This window comes from Sphaeramia orbicularis, chromosome 17 (assembly GCF_902148855.1).
Source record: "Sphaeramia orbicularis chromosome 17, fSphaOr1.1, whole genome shotgun sequence".
In the NCBI taxonomy this organism is placed as follows: Eukaryota; Metazoa; Chordata; class Actinopteri; order Kurtiformes; family Apogonidae; genus Sphaeramia; species Sphaeramia orbicularis.
This window is the reverse complement of record NC_043973.1, coordinates 30,469,814-30,494,587: the sequence shown is the minus strand read 5'-3', so window position 1 is coordinate 30,494,587 and position 24,774 is coordinate 30,469,814. Positions and strand designations below refer to the sequence as shown.

The following is a 24,774-nucleotide window of genomic DNA, read 5'->3' as shown; positions in this document are numbered from 1 at the left end:
AAATGAATAATTTCTCACCTAAAATTTCATCAACTGTCAGAGGAAACATTAAATAACTTATCATAACTATCAAGGAATGTCTTTTTTTTATTATTATTAACAAGGGTTAATGATTTGTGAAGTGAATTAAATTCAATTAGAAAATGAGGAAAGGTTGGTTTGGAGGCTGAAAATTTTTGTTCATGAATAAAATATTTACCCAATAAAAAAAAACAAAAAAAAAACTAAATATTGGAGACATTTGTCCTTATTTTCATAATAACATATAACATCTTTCAGAGAAAAACAGTATGACACGTTAACTTGGGTGAAGATATGAGAACAAAGGTTAGACCAAAATTGTTCATGTCCTATTAGGATGTTAATATTGCATTGTACTTGTGATGTCATTATTGTACTTTATACAACATTAAATAAAAAAATATGTTGGAAAAAAAAAAATTACGTATCGTACCTGAAAAATATGTACTGCCACTGCTCTCAAACGACATAATTTTAGCTTTAAAAAAATTATTAATAATCAATATGCCATAAGCAGGTGAATGGGCTATGTCAGATGGAACATTCCAGGCTGTTGGCTCCTTCCATCTGTGCTCTGATTGGTCCACTGGCCAAAGAGGAAATAAAACATTGATGGTTATCAGCCTGTGGATGCTCTGGTAGCTGTTTGTGGACAGCTATTTGGCAATAAGTCCTGTATTTTCTGAGGTTGGTGATTTTATTTGATATTTTCGTTTAGATTTTAGACCACACTTAGTCGTCAGAATTGGAAGAGAGAGGGTTTTTATGTTTCCCTCGGCTCTAGAGCTAGCTTAATCAGTCAGTAACAGTATGTAGGTCAGTGTTGGGTTAGCTAACTAGTTAGCTTAGATGTACATCCGTTTAATTAAGATAATTTGAATTGCGAAACTGTTAAATCACAAATAATAGTAATAATAATAATAATAATGAACAAAACATCCATTAGTTACTGTTTTATGATTGTAATCCATTGATGAATTTGTGATTTAGCTAGCATCATTGGTATGATGCTGCAATATCAGTATGTTTAAGAATGAAACTCATCTCCAAATCTCGTAGTTAACTGTTTGTTTTATCTTCACTTCACGTCAGATATAGGGTTTATAATAGAACAGGGGGGTCAAAGTCATTTTAGGTTACGGGCCAGATTCAGCTAAATTTGATCTGAAGTGGGCCGAAGCAGTAAAATACTAAAATAATATTAGTATATAAATAATGTCAACTCCAAACTTTTTTCTATGTTTCAGAGTGAAAAAGCTAATTTACATGATGAAAAGGTTTACATCTACCAACTACCCTTTCAAAAGATGTGAATAACATGAACAAACTGAAAAAATAAGTGTAATTTTAACAACATTCTGCCTCAGTTTATCATTTCCTCATGTATATTATAACTTACATTTCACAGTGGCTCTACAAATACACTAAACATTTAATAACAGGAAGATTATTGTTAAAAGTGTACTTACTTCTCTTAAGACATTTCAGGTTCACTTTTTTTTTTTGCAAAATTATACTTTGTTTTAGTGTAAATACATGAAAATATTTACATTTACAAAGAGAAACATTTAGTTTTGTCATTATTTATATGTTATTATGATAGTATTTTACTGGTCTGACCCACTTGAGATTGAATTGGTCTGAATGTGGAACCTGAACTAAAAGGATTGTTCATATTTTAGTGTAATTTTTGCATTTCAAAAATAAATCGGATTTGGCCCCCGGGCCGCATGTTTGACACCTGTGTAATAGAGAATTGTTTCTTGTTGATTGAAGCAAGTTTAGAGGAAACAAATTTGAGCTCTTATCCCTAAAGAAATCACATTTTGCAATGTTCTTTCCCATAATTCATGAATACAGCCTGCGGTTTATCTCGAAATATATTGAACATAGCCGAACAATCTGTGTGTATGCTGTTAAATACAATAAAGATGATTATTCAGTAAAAGAACAATGAAACATGAAGCATGTATAATACAAAGCAGTGAATCAGCAAAAACAATACCACCTACAGTTAAAATATCATGCATTTTTAATTTGCCAGTATGTTGTTAAATAGATCTTGCATTATATGTATCACGATGTTTTTATGTTGGTCTAGTTCAGGGGTGTCAAACTCATTTTAGTTCAGGGGCCACGTTCAGCTCAATTTGATCTCAAATGGGCTGGACCAGTAAAATAATAACAGTGAAAAAAGTAAAATTATATTATGATCAGGTTTACATCAATAAAGTTTCCTTAAAAATCTGAAAAACATGAACAACTTGAATTGTCTAAAGAAAAACAAGTGCAATTTTAACAATATTATACCTCGGTTTATCAGTTTATCATTTACACATGTGCATTACAATCGCACAAAAGATTTAGTAACAGGCAGAATTTTGGTAAAATTGCATTTATTTTTCTTAAGATATTTCCATTTGTTCATATTTGTTCAAGTTATTCACGTTTTTTTGTAAAAGTATAGTTTGGTAATGTAAACATTTTCGTGTAATTTTACTTTTTTACACCAAAAAAAACAAAGAGAGAATTTGTTGTTGTCATTATGTATAGGTTATTATGATAATATTTTACTGGTTCTGACCCACTTGAAATGTAATTGGACTGTATGTGTCTGTGGAACCTGAATTAAAATGATTTTGACACCTTTGATTGTTAATATCTTTAGTGTAATTTTTGCATTTCACAAATTCATCCTTCAGGCCGGATTGGACCCTTTGGTGGGCCGGATCTGGCCCCCAGGCCGCATATTTGACACCTGTGGTCTAGTTTGACAGCCTTCGTATTGTCTATTTTACAGGAGGGGGACGTACCATCTGCCAAAATGTCTAGCAAAAGAGCCAAGGGGAAGAACACCAAGAAGCGTCCTCAGCGGGCAACCTCCAATGTGTTTGCTATGTTTGATCAGTCTCAGATCCAGGAGTTCAAGGAGGCCTTCAACATGATCGACCAAAACAGGGATGGATTTATTGACAAAGAAGATCTTCATGACATGCTAGCCTCATTAGGTAGACTCAGTATAATCAAAGAGTTAAAGAATAAACCATTTTCACATGTTAAAGGAAAACTCATTTCCCATTACCAGTATCCAGTGGTACTTGTCTCGTGAAACCCATATGCAAAGAGGGTGAGAGTCAGTGCAGTTGATCCCCATCACTTATTGTTTTCTTCTTCCAGGTAAGAATCCCACAGATGAATACCTGGAAATCATGATGAACGAAGCCCCGGGACCAATCAATTTTACAATGTTCCTGACAATGTTTGGAGAGAAGCTGAACGGCACAGATCCTGAGGATGTGATCCGGAATGCTTTTGCCTGTTTTGATGAAGAGGGAACTGGTGAGCTCAAATGTTAAATGTGAGAACAATGTGGTGTTTGGAAAGGTAGATAGTGTGCCTAACTAAGCCGAGGAGCAGGTGCAGGTCAAAAACTTGGATGCTGATTAACTCCTAGGTATTTGTGGTTTGTCAGGTGAACCTTGATAAACATTTATTTGCAGAGATGCACAGGTTGTGTAGAGTGAAACTGTTATTCAAGGGTTAGAGGTTAAATATATTCATGTTGTTAAATGTGAAAATTGCCTCTGAAACTACACCATAGAATGTTTAAGATGTATATCAGTTACAAATGTATAAAAAGAGAACAGTACATCCTCACTTGTAGGAATTTGGAAACATCAGCTTCTTGTAAAGTTACTCACAAGTCCACAATATTAAGTTTTAATCTTAAACAGATATTAATGCAGATGTACAATAGCTTCAATTTTCTATACTTATTACTGTTCTAACTTTACTTGCTCTTGTTTTTTGCTTACTTTTATAAATTTTCTTTATTTTTTTTTTAATAGAAAATTTGTATGTCCTTGTATGCGATTGTTTTGGAATCTGTAGTGCTGGGATCTTGGTGATTTTTGACATTAGTTGACTATCTCTAAACCTACAGTATCTAGTGTTGCATACAGTTGTAGATGAAGAAGAGCAAGGGAGATGCATTGAACAACCCTGGAATGAGCAAGGATCCTTTTTTTGGGGGGGAAGTCTGATACTCCATGTAGAACCTTTACAAAGAAAAATGTCTCCTACACAGGTATTATTCAGGAGGAGTACCTGCGGGAGCTGCTTACTACGATGGGAGACAGGTTTACAGATGAAGAAGTGGACGAGCTTTTCCGTGAGGCTCCTATTGACAAGAAAGGCAACTTCAACTATGTAGCATTCACACGTATTCTGAAACATGGTGCAAAGGACAAAGATGACTAGCACATCATTAAACAAGGCTTAATGTTCACATCATGAGTATCTTTAATGGGTCTTTCACTTAAGTTAGAACAGCTTAATCCTGTTATTTATGACAGTACATGATTCTGGTATACCTCACTGACAGTCATTTGTATAAGCTAACTGTTGGACCCCTTTTTCATTCTCTCAACTCTTACAAAGCTTATTTGCACATCTATGATCACAGCACTGAGAGTCTTATTAGCTTTTAAAGATGTATAATAAAGACTCCCAAGGGTAAAACTGGAAATAAACTGAAACAAGGTGTGTGTTATTGTGACTAATTTGGTGCCACCAAATGTGTATTTTGTAGACAATTAAAGTCCCTGACATTAAATTACTAATGTGCTTTTAATTTTGCCAGATTTCTTATTTTAAAACAAACAGAAAACATGTTGAGTCTTGTGGTGGTTTAAAGCAGTTATAATCTCCACATCACACAATTTCAAGGAAACAGGATTAGATTTCTGCAGGTCCTTAAAATACCTAAATCAAATCATCTAAATTTTAAGCCTTAAAAATCTCTTGACTTTGAGAGGCCTTAATTGTCTGAACTGAGTGCCTGATTAAAACCTGTTTAATAATTTTGACATACGCTGCAACTTGTGGACTAAAATGCTCATGTGTAAATAGTCATCAGTTACACAGGAGGGGAAAAAAGCTCTGGTTAAAACCCCCCCAAAAAACTCCATTAAAGGCCTTCCCTCAACCAATAGTCTGTATTTACATCTGGAGCATCACCAAGTCAAGACAGGTCTCAAATTGCTTTCATCATAGTCTTAATCAGGTCTTACATTTAACCTGCAGAAACCTTAGGTATAAGACAATCAGTTTAATCCTGATTTGGAAGTCAAAAGGATATGTGTTCATCTTTAGATATATATAGGTGATAGTTGTATTTTAATCTTCAGTTAGATAACATTTGGTATGAGGATTTACAGCATTTGTTTTGGGTGTTTTAAAGGGATCAACACTTTTAAACACAGACATTTAAAAACACCATTGCTCTTTTCACATGGTGTTTGTTGTTACATCTCAGTAAGAACCTCATGACTGTCTTTCACCCTGAGAATACATCCCAGATGTGCTAGAGTTGGTGCGCAAATACCCACTTTCCACCAAAGTGAACCCAATACTAGTTCTAGGCTAGTTATGCTGGTTAGTATCAGTTTAGAGTTGGTTTGACTTTCGGCAAACCTAGAACTGTTTTGCAAGCTGGAGAATTTCCATAAAATTAAGTGACATCAGTACATCATTGTGCATGTCTCTACTTTTCCAGGATAACTAGCACCAAGTTAAACCCCACAACATCAATGACATGAACTACATTATCTCTTTACCAAATGTTTGCAAGTTAAAATTGTCATCCAAACACTTCTGAGATAAGGAAGACTAAACACTAACTCTTGTGTTGTGCCACTCTGGAACCAGTTTTCCTGAATGAGAGCCATTTCTTTGGCTGTTGAAACATATAAAACAGGTTCAAGATTAGGCACCATCTCCCTCAAACATCTTTGGTGGAAAAGGGGTAACAGTTACCCAACGTCCTCTGCTCACAGTGATGAGGGTTTTCTTACATCACACACATCAACAATAAATAAACACATGATGTGCTCCACACCTGAAGCTTTTCTGTACACTTTGAAGCTGCTCACAGAGCATTGTTTAACACAACAATAGGAAGGCTGTTAATCTACTCTGCCAGGGCCAAGTTTTTGGACTGGATCTTTGATAGGTGGTCTGATATGCAAGCCTCGATCCTATCACACTGGGCCAGGAAATCCTAAGGACACAAATAATGTGTAAATCCATTATTCAATAATGTGATAAAAGTCTGCGATAATATTTTCAGTTTCTGTTACCTGCACTGTTTTTACCAGCCCCTTTTTCTTCATTCTGCAGTCATTAAAATTCTCCGGGATGCTCTGTTAAAAGAGAAGTCACTTCATTATTTACTGTACTGTATGTGCTATATGAAATAACATGTAAATAAAATCAGAAATAAATCACCATTGCATCTATCTGCTCCAGGATCTTCATGAATTGTTCAGCTGCTATTTTGACCCTGTGGTCCAGTTTACCGAGTGCCTCTGCTTGGAGATCTTTAGCCAGAAACCCCTGAAACAAATATTAAGAGAATGTTTCAATAAAAATATGAAAGAAACAGAGCAAACCATTGCATGTTTGTTTTATCTATAAATGAATGCTTACATTTTTGAGCCCAGTCAATTCCCCATCAACTTTTTCTAGCTTTTTTGCAGTTTGTTCAACAGATTTCTCAATGTCTTTCAGCTTCTTCAGTTCAGCTTCTTCTTCCGGACTGTTCTGTTTACAGGTTATGGTCAGTATGTGGATCAATACTCATTATGTGAATGACAGGATATGTGTAAAAGCCTTACCCGCTTTCCAATCATCATCAGTTTGCAGCCTTCTTTAACTCCATAACTAGAGAGACTCTCATCCATGTCCTTCAGCGATTTCCCTGGAGTGCCAGAGTAAAAAAACTCAAGGTCATAACTGTGTGCATGGTCCTTTATTTAATCTCATTTGAATATCAAACAAAAGATAGAGGTAGAGTTACCTTTGAAGATTAGTTTCTGTGAAGCTGTTGGCACTCCTGTAACTTGGGTGAGAGCATCAGACAGGTCTTTGACAAGGGGGCCCTTGTCTCCATCCTGACCTGTTAATGTGATGCTGTGCTTAGCAGATCCTGAAGTGGAAGGACAAATGAGAACAGACGCTGGAAATATCAGCAGAAACACATATATGTGTGGAAACCATCCCCACGTTTTAACATCAGGATAGACATGAACCACTTCCAGGACACCACATCCTGACCAGTCATTGAGCATTAGCAGGTTTAGTCTTAATACTGACATGGATAGTGACTTCAAAAGGCTGAATTTGTTGCATTTCATTGGCTTGTTCATAGATGTACTACTGCTGATGGTAATAATGAATAAACACTACAACTTTTAACCTAGTCTGTCCAAAAAATGTTCACATCGACTTCGACCCCATTGATCGTAGTAAAAACTACACTGATTACATTAACTTGTTAAAAATTGATATATAATGACGATAGAACAACATACCTAGCTTACCAATAACAAATTACAGAATATAGAGTAAAATAATTGGTAAAGTCTGTCAAATACCAAAAGCATGCCTAACGTGTCCTAGCAGCTTCAGCTAACGACACCAATATTACTTTGTTTTGTTTATTCCATTATATCTTATCTTTGTTGTTTAACTTGTAACTGTAAAATATTATTACCGTAGGCAACTGTCACTGTTAAGGTTTGCTCCGACATTTTGTTTTTTTGAGTCCTTTAATCGCGATAGATATACCAACAAGAAAATTAAATGCGAGCAGTCTGTCGATGCGAACTACTTCCGGGTTGTACCGGAAGTACTTACTCCGGTAGTAATGTTTATAACTTTATTTTTATTAAACTTTTCTCAGTGTAGTGCATAGCATATCATGGACACAACCAAAGGCAATAGAAGTGTATACACACGTCAGTAAACAAAACTATGGTCAGTTTTCTGTATATGTGAAGTTTTGGTTTATAGACGCTTATATTGAGAATGCCTTTAATTTGAACTGATACATTTGGGTGTACGAAAAAAAGTTTGGCGTTATATGTCCAGTATGTCAGTATCTGGCTCTGTGGCGCAATGGATAGCGCATTGGACTTCTAGTTGAGCACTTGAGGAGTGATTCAAAGGTTGTGGGTTCGAGTCCCACCAGAGTCGGCTTTTTTGGATGGATTTCTGCTTAAAATATCCACATAATGTAACTGTGGTGCACCCTTGAAAACAGACTGGTGTGTATTGCATTGATGGATGTAAATAACTTCTCTGACATGAAACATAGGTTGAGTAGAGAATGTTTTTACTATGTGGCATTAGTTGCAACAGTTACAGGCCTCTAACCATTCCAGTAAACATTTCTGGACATTAGAAAACATACCAAGAAATGTTTGAAGTGTTCCTGTAAATCAGCTAAAATGTGCTTAGAGGTCTTATTCATGTCTTTGTGCATAAGAAATCAATCTAAGTGAATCCCCAAAGGAACTTGGTGTTGGTAAATGCAAGTTCTGCAAATGTACAGGATTTCAGTTCTGTTCAACATGTTGGTCCAATCCAACTTTATTTATAAAGCACTTTAAAACAACTGCAGTGGACTAAAGTGCTGTACAGAAGAAAAATTAAAACCAAAATAGAAGTATAAAATACAGAATAGATTTAAAGACATAGAAACTGTACTAAAAAAAAAAAAGTGCTATACAGAAGAATAAATAAAACTCAAATAAAAAGAATAAAATACAAGAATAGATTAAAAACCATGCAATTAAAAACAACAATATAAATAAAATAAACAAATAAATAGAACAGATAAATAAGAACAACAAACCACTACCAAATAAAAAATATAGAATAAAGATAATACCTTCAAACATCTCCCGTGGTTTCAAAAGCCAAGGAGAAAAAATGGGTTTTAAGAAGGGCTTTAAAAACAGACAGAGAGGAGGCCGGTCTGATATGGAGAGGCAGATCATTCCATAGTTTAGGAGCTGCTGCTCAAAGGCACGCTCACCCCTGAACTTGTGCACAGTTTTTGGTACACTCAGGAGCAGGTGGTCAGCTGACCTGAGAGAGTGGGGGGGTATATAAAGCTGCAGCAGCTCAGAGAGGTACGGTGGGGCGAGGCCATTTAGGGATTTAAAAGTAAATAAAATAATTTTAAAACAGATCCTAAAATGTATGGGCAGCCAGTGGAGTGAGGCTAAAATGGGGGAAATGTGCTCTTGTTTGCGTGTGCCAGTTAAAAGATGTGCAGCAGCATTTTGCACCATCTGAAGACGGGCGATGGAGGAACCACTAGCCCCCACATAGAGACCATGACAATAATCGAGCCTAGTGGTCACAAAAGCATGTATAACTATTTAAAAGTGCTGCCTAGAAAGAATTGGTTTAATTTTGGCCAGCTGCCTCAGCTGGAAAAAACTGGATTTAATGACTGAACTGATTTGACAATCAAACTTGAGGTCAGCATCCACTTTAACGCCAAGGTTTGTGACAGTTGGCCCAATATACTGGGCTAAGGGACCCAGATTTACAAGGGGGGGCCCGGTGGTGCCACCACCACCGATGGTCATATGAACTATGTTTTCAGCTCAAAAATGTCCAATTTCATCACAATTAATGCTATATTTTCATGTCACAAATGGCCAAGTTATATTTTAACTGAATTTACCTGAAAAACAAATATTCTATTCTTTTAGATTCCACAGTTTTTCTCACAAGATTCTATCCTACATATCACGTTTTATTTTTACAGGTTCAATCTGGAGTATGGTGCTGATCCATCCTGCTTATGTTACGCCAATACATACATTAAGAATGTCACATGTCACTGTTTAAATCAATTGTTTTCTAATAATAAGCATTTTTATAAAGAAATAACAATTCCATATTATTTACTCTTTAGTATGATGATAAACTATACAATAAATAATTGTGATCCTACTTTTTGCACAGGGACCATTAGTGTAAACGGTGACATGGCTGCAGAGCATCAGTATGATGGGATCCACAACAACCATGTCACATCCATCCAGTGACACATTTAGTGTTTTTGTGTCAGCTGTTATTGTTTTAGATCCACAATACTAACATTTATGAATAAGAGGAGAATTAGTAATAATAAGTCTCTAAGTTTATTCCTAATAAAGTACTGGTACTGACCAGAGCATCATGGGTAATGTCATGTCCGTCCACCAGCAAAAGTTTTCACATACACGTGCTATTCAAAATCCAATATTTCTGAAAATAGAGCTTCCACTGTCAAATAATATCAGTAGTCTGTGCACAAATGGATTAGCATTATTTCAACACAGTTCTATGCATTTATGACAACTTTTTTTTTTTGACAAAAATGGCCACTCATTTGACCCCCTAAGGAAATTTTAGCCGAAATGTATTTCAAGCTGAAATAAATCAAGATGGAGCAAAGAAAAAGGGCCGTACTGCAGTGTATGAAGGAGTGCATGAGGGACGCTGAGCAGAGGTGAAGAGCAAGCCATGAATAGAGAGTGAGAAATAAGGAAGGCAAAGGGACAATTGGGTCTGGACAAAGGACGAGACAAACTAAAGGGAGGGTTCAATGGAAACAAAAATGAACGGCCGTGGAGCTGATCACAAGGCTCCAGCACACTATAGGTACTGGAAAAAAGACCATCAGATGACATGTTCTCAAGTAACAGAAGGGACAGAGAGGTTGAGCTTTGTTGTTCATCCACAGTGGAGGATAAAGCTGAAGGACACAAGAGTTAAAATGAAAACTTGCACAACAAACTGGGTCATAGAGCCAGCTCAAAGCTCAAATGCTCTTTTCTCCTCAAGGTATGTGTTGTGTTTCTCAATACTTCTTCACACTTTATTCTCCCTTTTTCTGTTCAACAAAGTCAGCTGTTGGAATAATGTGAGTAGTTTCTGTACTGACTTTTCCAAAGTCCAAATCAACAACCTGACATTATTCACCTTGTTTATGTTTGGCTTGTTTCAGTAAAATAAGTATTTCTAATGTTATGTGGTTTATCTTGGCTAATCTCAAATCTCTTCTGGTCAAATAAAGGTCAAATAAAAATAGTGTGTACATGGTTCATATTCTTAAACTACTAGTGTCTGTTTAATGTTTTTGCAGATGAATATTGTTCATTTACTTCCATAGGAGCCTTAATGAATTAATCTAACCCTTTTCTCTGTAAATGTTTAAAAAAGAACACATAAGGTTGTAATAATCCATGTAAATACTCCACTGTTTTAGATGTAAACCAGTAAGTCACAATAGCTCACAGGAACCTCTAATACACTACCAAAGAGGCAAAAGATAAAAACAAAACAAGGAATAAGATTACACACCAATGATTCACTTCAGAGGTAAATTAAAAACACACTTTATTTTGCATGTTTCTGCCGCCAGGCTGAATTAAGAACACAAACATAATGACTAAACAACACATAACACAAAATTAAAAAATAAATTAATACTATGAAATACCTCAACAACACTGCCAAGTGTAAGGGGGGACACAGGGAGAAAGAATATTAAAAAAGGTTCAGTATGTTACAAGGCCACATGCTAGCATAGTAGTGGTAACAATACACAACCCAACACCTGGACGGCATCAAAGAAACTGTGTTGTCAGGTCAAATGGTTTTTGCATGTATAAATGTTACTCTACATGTAAAAGTGTTTTCAGTTGAAGTGCAGTTGTTGTATTTATCTGATTTTTATGTAGCAGGGATCTGTGGGAGACCAAACTCGTCCACCAGAACACCATCCTGAGAAGAAAAAAAAAGAGAAACCCTTCAGTGAATGCACACATCTGGACTCTAAACAGAAAGATGATGCTATTAGTTCCAGTTTGAATCCACAATGAATTACATGAGACTGTTCATCCATCAGCCAATGTATTTTACAAATACAAAGAAAATAAAGAAGTGGGTCAACGGTGGGTCTGATTACTTCAATAAAACCGTTTTTTTCCCCACTACTCCACTGAACACTGTGTGGAGTCTTACCCATTCATTCAACCTTTATTCAAACTTTGAAAATATACTGGGGTCAAGGCCTTGTTTATAATTACACCCGGGTAAAACAAATTCAATAATACATTGACAAAATTCTAAAATCTGTGTCTGTACACCACCACAGTGGATTTGAAATAAAACTATCAAAATGTGATTGAAGTGTGGACTCTCAGCTCTGATTCAAGATATTTTACAAAAACAAGTCCCTCCATTCTCAGAAACTCAAAAGTAGCTGGATAAACTAAAACGATTAGAAATGTGAGGATCTCTTTTAATACTGAAATCCTTTGTAGTCGATGGCTGCCTGAACTCCAAGATGCCTGGACATCACTAAACACTGAGTTTCATCCTGCAGGTACTTTGTCAGGTCTTTTCTACCGCAACCTTCAGTTTCTGCTGGTTTAAGGATGTTTCTGCCCTCACTTTCATCTTCAATAACAGGAAAGATGCTCTGGTGGGTTGGGATCAGGCTGACTTGGCCACTGAAGAACATCCAATTTCTTTATCTTCAAAGGCTCTAGTGTTGCTGTTGTAATAGGTTTTCAGCTTTTTTGTCTGAATCTGAGCAGAGAGGATAGACCTGATAGACTTCACCACTATTACTTCTATCGTCAGTAAACATCAGTGAACTGATTCTCCTGGCAGACATACATGCCCATGTCCTAACCCTAACCTCCACCATGTTGGACACATGGTGTGGTCTGCTTTGGTTTGTATTTATATTCATATACTGTATGTGTCTCTTGAAGGTAGATTTTATAATAATAACACATCTTGTAAATATGTTTTTCTTTACCCACAAAGGCATTCTCTAATCATCTATTTAGTTGTCTTCCAGGCTTTATGATATTTATGTAAAAATGTTTTTATGTAATATTTTAGTTAAACCCTTTGATATTAAAGCTCAAAGTCCACACTTCGCATCTTGATTGTTTCCTTTCAGATCCACTGTGGTGGTTCACGGAGACAAAAGTACCAAACCTGCTGAAATTAAATGAACTTGACCAGAGAGAGAATGAAATATGTTGTGTTCATTCTCTCTACCATAGTGTACAAACCAAATCAATATTGTCTCTACTTTCTTTTTTAATTTTCCATACTGTGCTTCTCATGTTTTCTTACTTAGGTTTGAATAATAGCTATTAATAAAATACAGTAAATCTATCAGCTCAAACAAGATGTGAAAAATTTGAGTGGAAAAAAAAGTGAAAAATGTGATTTTTTTTTTTTTTTCACATTTCTAGTTTAAAATCTTTCTTTCATTTGTTGGAAGTTGCAGGTGCACAGTGAGTAAAATATATCATTTTCCACCACCTGCAACCTTCACAGTGACGTTCAAGGGTCTATGATAAGAGCCCACATTAAAGGAGTGATATTTTGCTTTTTCTTTTTAAATGGAATTATGCATTTTAAAACATTTCCCTGTGGTCTACATAAACTGTAAATGCTCTGCTCGGGTCTGAATTCTTCATTAATTCAACTCCACAGGTCCATCTTCAACCCTATTTCTGAGTAATGACACCAGAAAGGTCATTTTGAGCGCTGGCCCTTTAAATGCAAATGAACCACTTCACACCCCATCCCCTTCAGGTTGTTGGCTGTGCTGCTCTGTCCCGTTCAACCAACAACTGAACATTTTAGGTAACTGGCTTGAAGTTTGGACATATTTTCAGTATGGACTACAACTGCTGCTGCTGACAAACAATTATGGCGTATTTGGAGAAATGCTCGTCGGAAGTCTTGACCTTATATGTGCAAATGTCGTGATGTAACTAGTTATAAAACGAAACAAATTAAGCAGGAATTAAAACAGGTCGAAGAAATCCACTCGATTTTTGCCAAAGTGAATATAAAGATAGCTTTGCAGCAGCTGAAGGGTTCAAATTCAAACTTTATGAACTATTAGGGTCCACAAATAAATGTACAATAGACTAATAAAAGTGGGTTTAGCTAAATATGACCCCTTTAAATCACAACAGTACTATAATCTAAGAGAGTAAAGAAACTGAAAGAGGCTTTAAATACATAACACCCAATGCCTGGTATGTCTTACTTTATTTGTTTTGCTGTCACTGGGCATTCCCTCAGGGATAGACGGGGCAGCTGAGGCTTCATCCAGGTAAGAGCTGTCATCATCCAGCAGCAGCTCATCACCCAGAGCATCCAACTCTGAAACCACACACAACCAATTACTATCACACATTATTCATTCAAAGTCATATTATTTCACTATGAAATACACAACTGGTGCATCCTGTGAAAGCATTAACATCTCTTTATCTATTGTGAGCGACTCTGTCCTACTTACTTGGTGTGCTACGTAAGGTCTAATTTTCGGTGATTAACTTGGAGCTTTTGGATCTTATTAGTCACGTGCACAGTCTGAACCTCATTTTACAACCTGTTGTTGACTTTCTAAAGATGTGACATTTATAACTACACTTTAATTTGCCCCAGAGAAAATGAAAAAAGAAATAATATGAAGTATACCCGCTTCGAGATCATCCTCATCTATCTCCGGAGTGCCGTAACTGCGACTCAGGGCTTCTTGTACTTCATTTGCTTCTTCCATCATATCCTCCAGTTGATCCTGCAAATCCTGACATTTCACATGCAAAAGTCACCATTAGCATCTTATATTGATCTTGCAGCTGGATGAATTACATTTGGATAAACTGGTTAGAAGTAATAAAATGCTGCTTTACATGTTAATGTTACTTGATAAGATGCCATTTTAAAAAGTGTAACAGTACATAACAGACATACATCGATCTGATCAAGTTTTACATCCTTATAGGCCTTTTTCATTTCCTTTGCACCGATCTTCATGGCCTCCACCTAGAAAGAGGATACACATCGCAGCTGAGATGTAATTTTATTAGACATACATTTCCCTAGTTAAGACACAGGGTCAAAACAAACTTCTGATCACATAAGTTAGCAAAGCTTTTAACAAAATCATTATTTCTTCTTTCTATCGGGTGCATCCTTAATGTACACTGTTGGCCATAAAGTTGGAATAAAATATTTTCACCTTTTCATGAAATGATTGTGACATGTGTTTTATTATTGACAGATAAAGTACAACCGAGACTCAGTATGTAATCATTGCCCCTGGTCAAATGTGATTACTGACGTGTATGAATAGGGATAAAAAGAGGACTGTGTCTGAAAACAAAATTATTCCAACCTTATGGACAACAGTGTATAAAGATATCTCAGATACCAATTGTACAGCAACTCTAACTGACAACAGCCATAATTTTACTACTCATTTATTGTTCTTACTGTTGTTTTCGTGTCCTTTAATGTCTGTATTGTGTAGTTCGCCTGCTCCATGTTAAAAGATTGTTGAGCCAACTGCTCCCTTTGTCCTTCATACCTGTATTGAAGAAAAACAAGAGATTTAGAACATCTCTTTTATCCTCACATTCTCTCACTTCTACGTTGGAACACACCGTCTGTTAATACTTTTGGTGAAAAGGTGTATAACATCTCATATTTGTGGGTGCAGCTTAGTTATATCTGGTTACATAAGCATTACGGCAAAGATTTGTGCAGTTGTAAATATCGCAGTTTGCTATTTAAAGATAAACCTGCCTCTGTATAACAAAGAAAGTATCAGAGGATGACAGTTCTATATTACTACATCAGTACTTGTCAACATATTATTATACACTGCCACGACTCACTCACTATTCACTGTAATACTGATACAGTCGAGCTAAAATTAATCAACTTCGTCAGGCATATTAATATCATTCTGACTCTACTTCTCATATTTCTATGTATAAACATGACAGTGTGTTACTTACATTCTCTTCTGCTTCAGGACTCTCATCGCCTTCTGCTTTACCATATTCTACATTAAAAAAGGGATAAAAAAAAACAAAAAAAAACCAAGTAAACTTAGAGATGTATGTGCCAAAATAATTATTTAACTATAATGGTAGGGAGTGAGGTTTCCAACCTTCGACGGCCCATCTCTCATCTTTTTCATCTGATCCTTATATTTTAGGAGTTCAGCATCTAGTCTGCTGATCTTCTTTTCAATGGACTCTGATCTGGCATCCACCTGAATGAGAAGCAGATCAATTAGAAGTGTAATGATTCAGACCACAAACACAGCTGAAGTGCTCTATGTGTGGAGTCATACTTATGATACAAAATTTGTATCATAAGTATGATACAATACAATATGATCATCCCCACCCTCCCACCCCACCCCCTGAAGGGGAGGCAAGGGGTATTGTTTTTGGTTCGGTTTGTTTCTTTGCTTGTTTGTTTGTCAACACTCTATCAGCAAAACAATTAGTTGAACTCATACCAAATTGGGTTTATAGATTCCCAGTGACCCAGAATAGATCTGATTACATTTTGGGAACAGTAGATCAAAGTTAAACATTTTTATGAATTTCTAAAATCTTTTTTCTTTTCCCATTTACTTGTAAAGGGTGAAATTTCAAATGTCGGCAGCAGCAAAACTGATTGAATTCACACCAAATTGGGTTTATAGATTGCCAGTGACCCAGAATAGATGTCATTACATTTTGGGAAAAGTAAGTCAAAGTTCCAATTTTGTATGTATTTTTTAAATCTTTCTTTTTCTTCCATTTACTTATAATGGACACAATTTCAAATGTCTATAAAACATCAATTTTGTTTCAGTTCACTTCAAACTTAGCACATATATAGAGGAAATTGATATGCTGACATCACCACATGTATAGATATGACATCAGCTGGAACGATACCAAAATAAGCTACAATATGTGCGATGGATGGGGTTTGTTGTGCTTGGCATCACTTGTTTTGTTTTTTTACATCTTAAAGACTTTTATTGGGCAATAAATCACATTTATATCAAGAGTTAATTTGCATCACTGCCAAAGTAGAGAGTGATTGTTAGAACTATATGTCAACCCTGCGATGGACTGGCTACATGTCCAGGGTGTACCCCCCCTTCGCCCATAAGTAGCTGGGATAGGCTCCAGCGACCCCTGTGACCCTAGTGAGGATAAAGCGGGTTCAGAAAATGAATGAATGAATGAATGAATGAATGTCAAAATGTTTGGCCACAACTCTATGGGTGTGACAGGATAACAGAGAGACATTTTGTCCTCATACTAGCTGGGAAAGAAAAATCACATATTTTTCAAGTAGCATAGTTTTAAGTGTAACTCTTAGGAGTAGGATGGTCAGGTTCGAGGACTTATAATAAATGAGATAATAAACAAATAATCATCAATGTTCGGTGATCTTAAAAAAGCGTGCTTTTTACATATTTTCATACCTATTAGAGAATCTAAAGCTGAGAAACATATAGAGTTATTTCAACTGTAAATCTTTGAGTGAAATTCCAGATAAACAGAACTTTATAGCGATGTCATGTATGTTTTTAGGATTATTAAGCCAAACATACATTTTGTATTTAATCTAATGACTGAGTGTGACAGTAAGAATGTGACGAGCAGAATGACTTCTAAATGAAAGGAATGACAGTTGGGGATTACTTAAATTTGTAGAAAAAGATCCTCAATATTTTTGTTCCTTTTTGGAATGTAAGACAGCACATGCTACCAGATGAGTTCAATGATGCGTTCACAGTAAACACAATGGTCAAAAACAGCAGTAGTTTAACAAGTTTAAATGTCTGGTTTGAGGGAATTTAGCCACATCAATAAAGCAGTTTTGAGTTTTTATCATCTCATGGGTCATAGTTCTAATGGAAATGTTTTACAGTGTACTGAGAAGATGATAACATTAAATAGAACATTAAAAAGGTATGTAAACACAAAATAGCATTTTAAATGTCTGTACCGTCAGATTAGAACCTATTTTAACAGCATTATAAAAAAGTGGAACTCAGAAACACAGACTTAATTGATATTATGATTGCTGCATATAAATCCAAAGCCACCAGCAAACTAATTGCAAAGATCTACTCATGTTTACAATCAAACAAAGGAGTTTCTACACTTTATATTAAATATAAATGGGAGAAAGAGGCCAAAATAATCATCTCAGAAGAGGACTGGTGGAACATTTGTAAAAACCAACCAGGCACGTCAAATTCAGGTCATTGGAAGGAATTCACCTGGAAAAATATTGTCAGATTTTTCAATACCCCCAAATTAAAACAAATGCAAAAGGGGCCTACCGAGTTATGGGAATTGTTGGAGAAAATGTGGGAACACCCTTGCAGACCATTTCCACATTTTCTGGGATTGTCCAAGAATTAGGCCTTACTGGATTGAAACAACGAAAATGATTAAAACAATAATGGGGTTTGAGATTAAACATGATTTCTGCACAGTTTATCTTGTTAAATCTACCACCCACAGTCAACTCTAGAGACAAATACCTGATTAATATAATGATGGCAGCCTGTAAAAAAGCCGTAACAAGAAAATGGCTGAGGGAAGAACCCCCAACAAAGAAGGAATGGATTGGAATTATTAAAGAAATATACAATATGAGAAAACTAACTTTCTCCTTGAACCATAATTTGGACAAATTTACTAATTATTGGCTAAAATGGACATCTATCCCAGAAGATGTGACGCCCCATTGGGACAATACCTTGTTTTTCTCATGAGAAATACACATATATGTCAACATAAGTGTGTTTTAGTATCAACATGTGTAAATATGCATTCCAGGAAAATGTGCACAAATGTTTATGAAAATGATGGATGTAATTCTGTCAGCAGTTTTACGGGACATGATCTGATGCAACATGAGAATATATGTGAATGATCTGACATGGACTGAAACAGGACAATACCCAAACTAACTCAACCCTTTTATTATGATGGGATAATATTGTGACTCATTGACCCACATTTTTATCGTTGTATTTTAAGTTTTGATTTTGTCATAATTTGGATGAAACATTAACTCATTTGTTTTGGGAATGTGCCTTTTGTCAAATTTTTTGGTGTGATATCATTTTTTTTTTTTTTTTAATAGAAAGCTGGATATTTCTTTTAACTTCAAAATTGAAGATATTTCATTTGGTTTCTTTATTACTGATTTGCCTGTTCAGAAATTGTTTATTCTTAATCTCATTTCCTTATTAGCTAAATTTCATATACATACAAGCAAATTTGCCAATCAGAAACCCAGCTTTGTGGTCTTATTTGAAATCCTATTTAGACACACTTAACTTTTGCACTAACCCTAAAGCTGTGAAGACTAAAGCCTTATGTGACAAATTTAAGTTGTAATTTATTTATTTTTTATTTATTTATTCATTAATTTATTTATTTATTTATTTTTCCTCTCTTCTTGTTTATTCCTTTACTATTATTATTATTATTTTTTAATTTACTTACCTATTTATCGAATTGTATTTAATTTCTTCCTGCCTCACCTCGAGCATTATGTTGTGTTTTTTTTCTCCATGCCATGTTCTGGTCTATGTGTATACGATATTTTGTAAATAAAGTACGAAAAAAATAAAAATAAAAAATAACTTTTGATACTACCCTGTCTGTGCTTGTTGACGTCTCTTGTTTTGTATGTCTTTACTTTTTTGTTTTACTGTCTGTCTGTTAAAAAATATAGTATAAAACAAATTAAATGTCTGTTTGAGGGATGAATAATACCTACAGATAAAGTCAAAGCCGTTAGCTATAAATATATGGACTAGTTTAGAGACAACATGACTCAGCAAATGATAGTGACAGAAAAGACACAGTATTAGAGGAACGACTCAAGTGTATGTGAGAGAATTAACGATAATGAATATTGAATACGTCCCTTATTCACAGTACGGTCAAGAATTGAAATGAAAGGATAGTGTCTGATATTTATAGTGTAATGTTCTTATCCAGAGTATCCTATTAGCCATAGCAGGTGTGGTTTGCTGGCTTTTAGTGGCCATGTTAGCTTAGTAACGACGGTACCGTTAGGTAACATAATACAGATAAACAACAGTGCATTTGAGTCTGATACTACTCACATTTCCTATGCAGTCCGACAGGTTTGGAGGAGGCGCTTTAGGCTTCCCACGTCCGAATATTCTGTTCATTTTCTAATTGCTGTTCTGGGCTTTAGCTTCCCTTAGAAAATACAAAAACACATTAAACGGCAAAGGATTTCTTCATTGAAGACACCCGGAAGTAACGGTGCAGACGCAAAAGGCTCTGATTGGCTGGAGTAAACAGCTGTAGCCAATGAGCGTTCAGACTCACTGCTGACACTGTGTGGTCAGCAGAGGAAGTGCAGGTTTCATCCCCAGCCTTTTGTCCCTCTGACACTGGATTCATCAGCTGCGGTCTTTGTTTGTCCTGCACTGAACATATAAGGCTATTGTCCTGTATTGGTTTTGACTTCACAACAAGGGAGTAGGTTTGATTCTGACATTGGTGGGGACACATAAGTGCTCCAAGGCAGCACTCCTGAAACTTGATGTTTTTTTTTTTAACTTTTGCAATCATAATTTCACATCATGTAGAACTGATTAAATGAGCAAACAATCATAGTCAGAAAAAACAATTTGGTAATTGATATGTTTAGAGTGCATAGCTGAATATCTATAGACAATATAAGAATTGAATGCATTCTGCAGTGTTATTCTTATGACTAACATTTCCATTATTATTTAACCTCACCTGTGAATTTTCAGCCTCTCCTCCTCTCCCTCCTATACCTCCTCTCTACTGTCTGTCACTTGACATAAATATGTTGATGTATGACATATGAACAGATTAGGGATACAATGATCATAGAGTTTGATGGTACAGTTATTGCCTTAGCAAAAAAGGCTTTTACTTTCAATTATTACATGTAATTTATTCCCCAAAAATATGGATAAAATCACATCTAGAATCACATTTAGAATCTGAGGTTTTATTGTATTTTCCCCACAAATTTTCTTTCTTTGTGTTTTTTAAACAGTCACTCTCTTCCATAGAAATACATGAAAATAATAAGTAAAAATAACTTTAAAAAAGTTGATCTGTTTGGCTTTAAATAATTTCTTTTATTGTATTGATAGTGAGTACACAGTAGCGGCTGGATATTGGTAGGGACGTGTCCCTAGCGTCCCTATCCAATTCTACACCCCTGCTTCACAATATGTGTTAGCTCGACTGCTTTAGTTTTAACATCTTGCAAATTATACAACAACATTTATCCTGTTTATTCTTTTCCTCTCACCAATAAAAATCCAAGTAAAAAGTGGTAACCATTCCTTTCACAAAAACCAAGTCATGAATGAAGGTGCAAATACTGGAAAATCAATGTTAATTATCATTTTCTCAAAAAAATAAGGTTGTTTTATGTGAGCAAAAGCTCAGCTTTCCTTTTAAATATAAAGTTGTCAGTAATATTCGTATGTAGCATGTATATATGTATGTTTACATGAGTTGTAAATATATTTTATTTTCTAAATATATTCAAATTTTGAAGCTTCCGAAAATATAACATCTGAAAGATTCATCTTTACAGAAGGCCATATGGGTCAAACATTAGAGATGAATCCATTAATTACATAATTCATTAATAATTGGTACCACTTATAATGAGGCACACATTTAAAGGTTAGTAAGTTGTAACTGATGATTTGCCAGAGGTTTATGAATCATTTACTAATGCTCCACACATAATGCTGTTAGAAACCATTAATTTTTTTGGGTCAGCACTTTGTGTTACTCTTTAATTCATGGGCAGAAATCAGTCAATAGATGATCTGGTCTCTGATGAGCTTGATAAGAAGAGTTTCAGAGAATGTACCACACACATACACAATATTGTACAGTATTTTCACACATTTACATAATTCTGTTATATTAGGTTATATTTTGTAATGAGCTCTTATTAACAGACAGTGAACACTTACAGTTGAATTATATATAAAAATAAAAAGGATAAACACTGGCATTAACCTGATAATTCAAATCCTGTTCTTATTTAGAGCTTTAAATGAGGCAAAACATATTATTGTATGTATTTCATTCACTCACTGTCCCAAATGATGCTGATAATGTGTTTATTATCAGCACATAATAATACCACATCCGCACTTAGTTATTTTTCCAGGTCATTTGCACTGTGTCTATTTTTGCAAAAAGTAATGGGTGTTTTTTTATATTTATTTAAATAGTGGGGCTTGAAAAACCTGTATTGACACATAAGTTTAGCGGTTTGTGTCGCCATGTTAACTCAAGAGAGAAAATGAATGAGTTGTAATTTTCATTTTTGCTACTGATTAATTTAATTTCCTCATAAATGTCTGAGAAAACCTTGTCATGGTGTACCATCAAGTCTGACCTTTCTCCACTTCTAATGAACGGGCAGAAATACCCCCATAACCCCTGCAGATATAATGTGTGGTGGATGGGAGGGAAAGACTGGGGGTAGTATGAATAAATATCATACACAGGGAAGTGGACGATCACATTTGGACATTGGTGCAGAGGTAGTCCTGTATGTTTATCCTAAAGTTCCCCACGCAGAGTCTGAATTTGCAGTCGCTGCAGATTCCTCCGCAAGGTCACGCCAACACAGCGCTTCACAATTAGTTCACGCCTTGGACCACTGCATTCAGTCTGTGGGCTCACCATGGAAACACTAACTTTGTCTCTGAGTTGAATAGAAATGATGAAGAAAAAAAAAACTCAATGTGTCCTTGCTAGTTTCCACTTTAGAGCCATGCTTATGGTACAGATAGGTTAATGTCATTCTATGAGCTGAGCTGAGCAGAACTAAAAGCCTCAGCAACTCCAAAACTACTGGAAACTTTGCCGTGATAGTTTGGCCTTGTGTGTGAAACCTCTGAATGAGCCTGCAGCTAATGATCTCCTGACCTTTCCTTCAGTTTCACCCTGTGGGTTCCTCTCAACAACTATTAAAGGAACTAACATTAAATATTTATAGAAAATAAATTGACATAACCCCAAAGATGATCACCTATAACTCTGGTAGTCCCCTCACATTTTAAAAAGGCCTGACGTTCACATCAGCTTTGGCTACAACTTTTAGTCCAATTAGGAAATGCTAAAATATATAGGAAAATTCTGGAGAGGAGCAGTGGTGCAAGATATATTATAGCTGAAATGAATCCTTACACAAGAGCTATACTGGTGTGCAGATTTGTTCTAGGTAGTCATTATGCAGCATGTTAAAGGGTCAGTGCATAGTACCGGATTCATAATGGTTCAATACTAGCAAAAGGGGTTGGAGGATATTAAGTCTGGTCTCCAAATACACATGGAAACAATGGTGTACTTTAATTAAAATATTTTTATTAAGAGCATAAGTTACATTTACTATAGTCATCCTTCTAGACCAGGGGTGTCAAACTCATTTTAGTTCAGTTCCATATTCAGCCCAATTTGATCTGAAGTGGGCCGGACCAGAAAAATAATAACATAATAACCTATAAATAATGACAACTCCAAATTTTTGTCTTTGTTTTAGTGTTAAAAAAAACAAAACATTAAATTATGAAAATACTTGCCTTTATAAACTATCAAAAAAAAAAAAACAAACCTGAAATTTAAATTAAAAAACATAAGAAAATTTAATGCGGTTTTAACAATATTCTGCCCTAACTTATCATTTGTCCATGTGCATTATGGATCAGATCTACAAAGACACTAAACACTGAGGAACAGGCAGAAAAATTGTTCAAATTGTGCTGAATTTTCTTCAGACATTTCAGGTTGTTCATATTTGTTCAGGTTATTCACATTTTAGTGTTAAAGGATAGTTTGGAAATGTTAATATTTTCATAATTCAATGTTATTTTTTGCACTAAAACAAAGAAAAAAAAAAATAAGTTGTTAATTCTACATTTTTTTTTACTTAATTGAAGATTTTTTTTTACTTAATTCAAGATTTTATTTATTTATCCATTTATTTGGGTTAATTGAAGTTTTTTTTTTTAACTTAATTGAAGATTTTTTTTTGTTTAATTCAAGATATTTTTTTTTTTTTATTTAATTGAAGATTTTTTTTTTGCTTAATTCAAGATGTTTTGCTAAATTTGAGATTTTTTTTTTTTTTACTTAATTGAAAATGTATTTATTTTTTTTTTTGGCTTAATTGAAGATTTTTTTTTTACTTAATTGAAGATTTTTTTTTTGGGGGGGGGGGGGGGGGGCTTAATTCAAGATTTTTCCTTAATTCAAGCTAATTTTTTATTTATTTATTTATTTTTTGCTTAATTCAATTCAAGACTGTGGAATTTTTGCACTTGGCAAAAACATCCCAGGGGCCAGGTTGGACCCTTTGGCGGGCCGGATTTGGCCCCCGGGCCACATGTTTGACACCTGTGTTCTAGACATTTCTTTCCTTTCTTTTTTTGCTCTTTGTTTTGTCTCTTTCCCCTTTTTTATTGACAGTGTCCAAACAACCACAAGAGGGGAAAAAAAATAAAATAACAGTCACAAATCAACACAAATCAAAAAGACAAACAAAACAACACCCCCCCACCACCACCACCAACCCACACACCCCTCCCACCAGACTCACTCCATCCCAGCCCCCTCTAAGCAGCCCCTCCTCACCCTGTTATTGACATAGGCCTCAAATGATGTCCAAGTCCGTTCAAGCTTATATAATTTATTTATCCTTCAAAATAAAGCAAATCCTTTCCAAATGTCAAATTTCTGACATTTCCTGAATCCACAATTTCAGTGATGGATCCTCTTCATCTTTCCAAGACTTCAGTATTGTTTTTTTTGTTTTTTTGTTTTTTTTTTTTTCTTTTTACGATCATGTACTTTAACCCGTTCATGCATGAATTATGAGAACCTTAATGGGTCAAAACACAGTAATATCCCGTCAGAGAGCAAATTTTAATTGATTGCCATTCCAACATTTATGTCAATATAAAGTAGCTCCTTGTTTTGGATAATCCCT

The 24,774-nt window shown here is 35.2% G+C and overlaps 3 protein-coding genes and 1 non-coding gene across 5 annotated transcripts; 2 read left to right on the top strand and 2 right to left on the bottom strand.

Annotated features, from left to right (window-relative positions):
- The first annotated feature begins 578 nt into the window (after nucleotides 1-578).
- Nucleotides 579-4,640, top strand: myl12.2 (myosin, light chain 12, genome duplicate 2). 2 transcript variants are annotated; one of them, XM_030160542.1, is made up of 4 exons: nucleotides 579-708; nucleotides 2,822-3,029; nucleotides 3,199-3,360; nucleotides 4,109-4,281. In XM_030160542.1, the coding sequence occupies exons 2-4, from the start codon at nucleotides 2,846-2,848 to the stop codon at nucleotides 4,279-4,281; spliced, it is 519 nt and encodes a 172-aa protein (XP_030016402.1). In that variant the 5' UTR covers nucleotides 579-708; nucleotides 2,822-2,845. The 2 variants fall into 2 exon arrangements, with proteins under 2 accessions (XP_030016402.1, XP_030016401.1); XM_030160541.1 differs by lacking the exon at nucleotides 579-708 and having other exon boundaries at nucleotides 2,806-3,029; nucleotides 4,109-4,640.
- bag1 (BCL2 associated athanogene 1) lies at nucleotides 4,306-7,700 on the bottom strand. Its single transcript, XM_030160540.1, has 7 exons — nucleotides 7,577-7,700; nucleotides 6,881-7,009; nucleotides 6,699-6,781; nucleotides 6,511-6,624; nucleotides 6,310-6,417; nucleotides 6,162-6,224; nucleotides 4,306-6,082 (listed from the first exon to the last, which is right to left on the bottom strand). The coding sequence occupies exons 1-7, from the start codon at nucleotides 7,611-7,613 to the stop codon at nucleotides 5,993-5,995; spliced, it is 624 nt and encodes a 207-aa protein (XP_030016400.1). The 5' UTR covers nucleotides 7,614-7,700; the 3' UTR covers nucleotides 4,306-5,992.
- Nucleotides 7,701-7,966: 266 nt separating this feature from the next.
- On the top strand, nucleotides 7,967-8,058 carry trnar-ucu (transfer RNA arginine (anticodon UCU)). Its single transcript is given in 2 exon segments — nucleotides 7,967-8,003; nucleotides 8,023-8,058. It is a non-coding gene; the product is annotated as a tRNA-Arg (tRNA).
- Nucleotides 8,059-11,235: 3,177 nt separating this feature from the next.
- Nucleotides 11,236-19,936, bottom strand: chmp5a (charged multivesicular body protein 5a). The gene is made up of 8 exons (XM_030161336.1): nucleotides 19,868-19,936; nucleotides 15,872-15,976; nucleotides 15,717-15,763; nucleotides 15,190-15,283; nucleotides 14,668-14,739; nucleotides 14,392-14,500; nucleotides 13,955-14,070; nucleotides 11,236-11,652 (listed from the first exon to the last, which is right to left on the bottom strand). The coding sequence occupies exons 1-8, from the start codon at nucleotides 19,934-19,936 to the stop codon at nucleotides 11,602-11,604; spliced, it is 663 nt and encodes a 220-aa protein (XP_030017196.1). The 3' UTR covers nucleotides 11,236-11,601.
- Nucleotides 19,937-24,774: the final 4,838 nt, after the last annotated feature.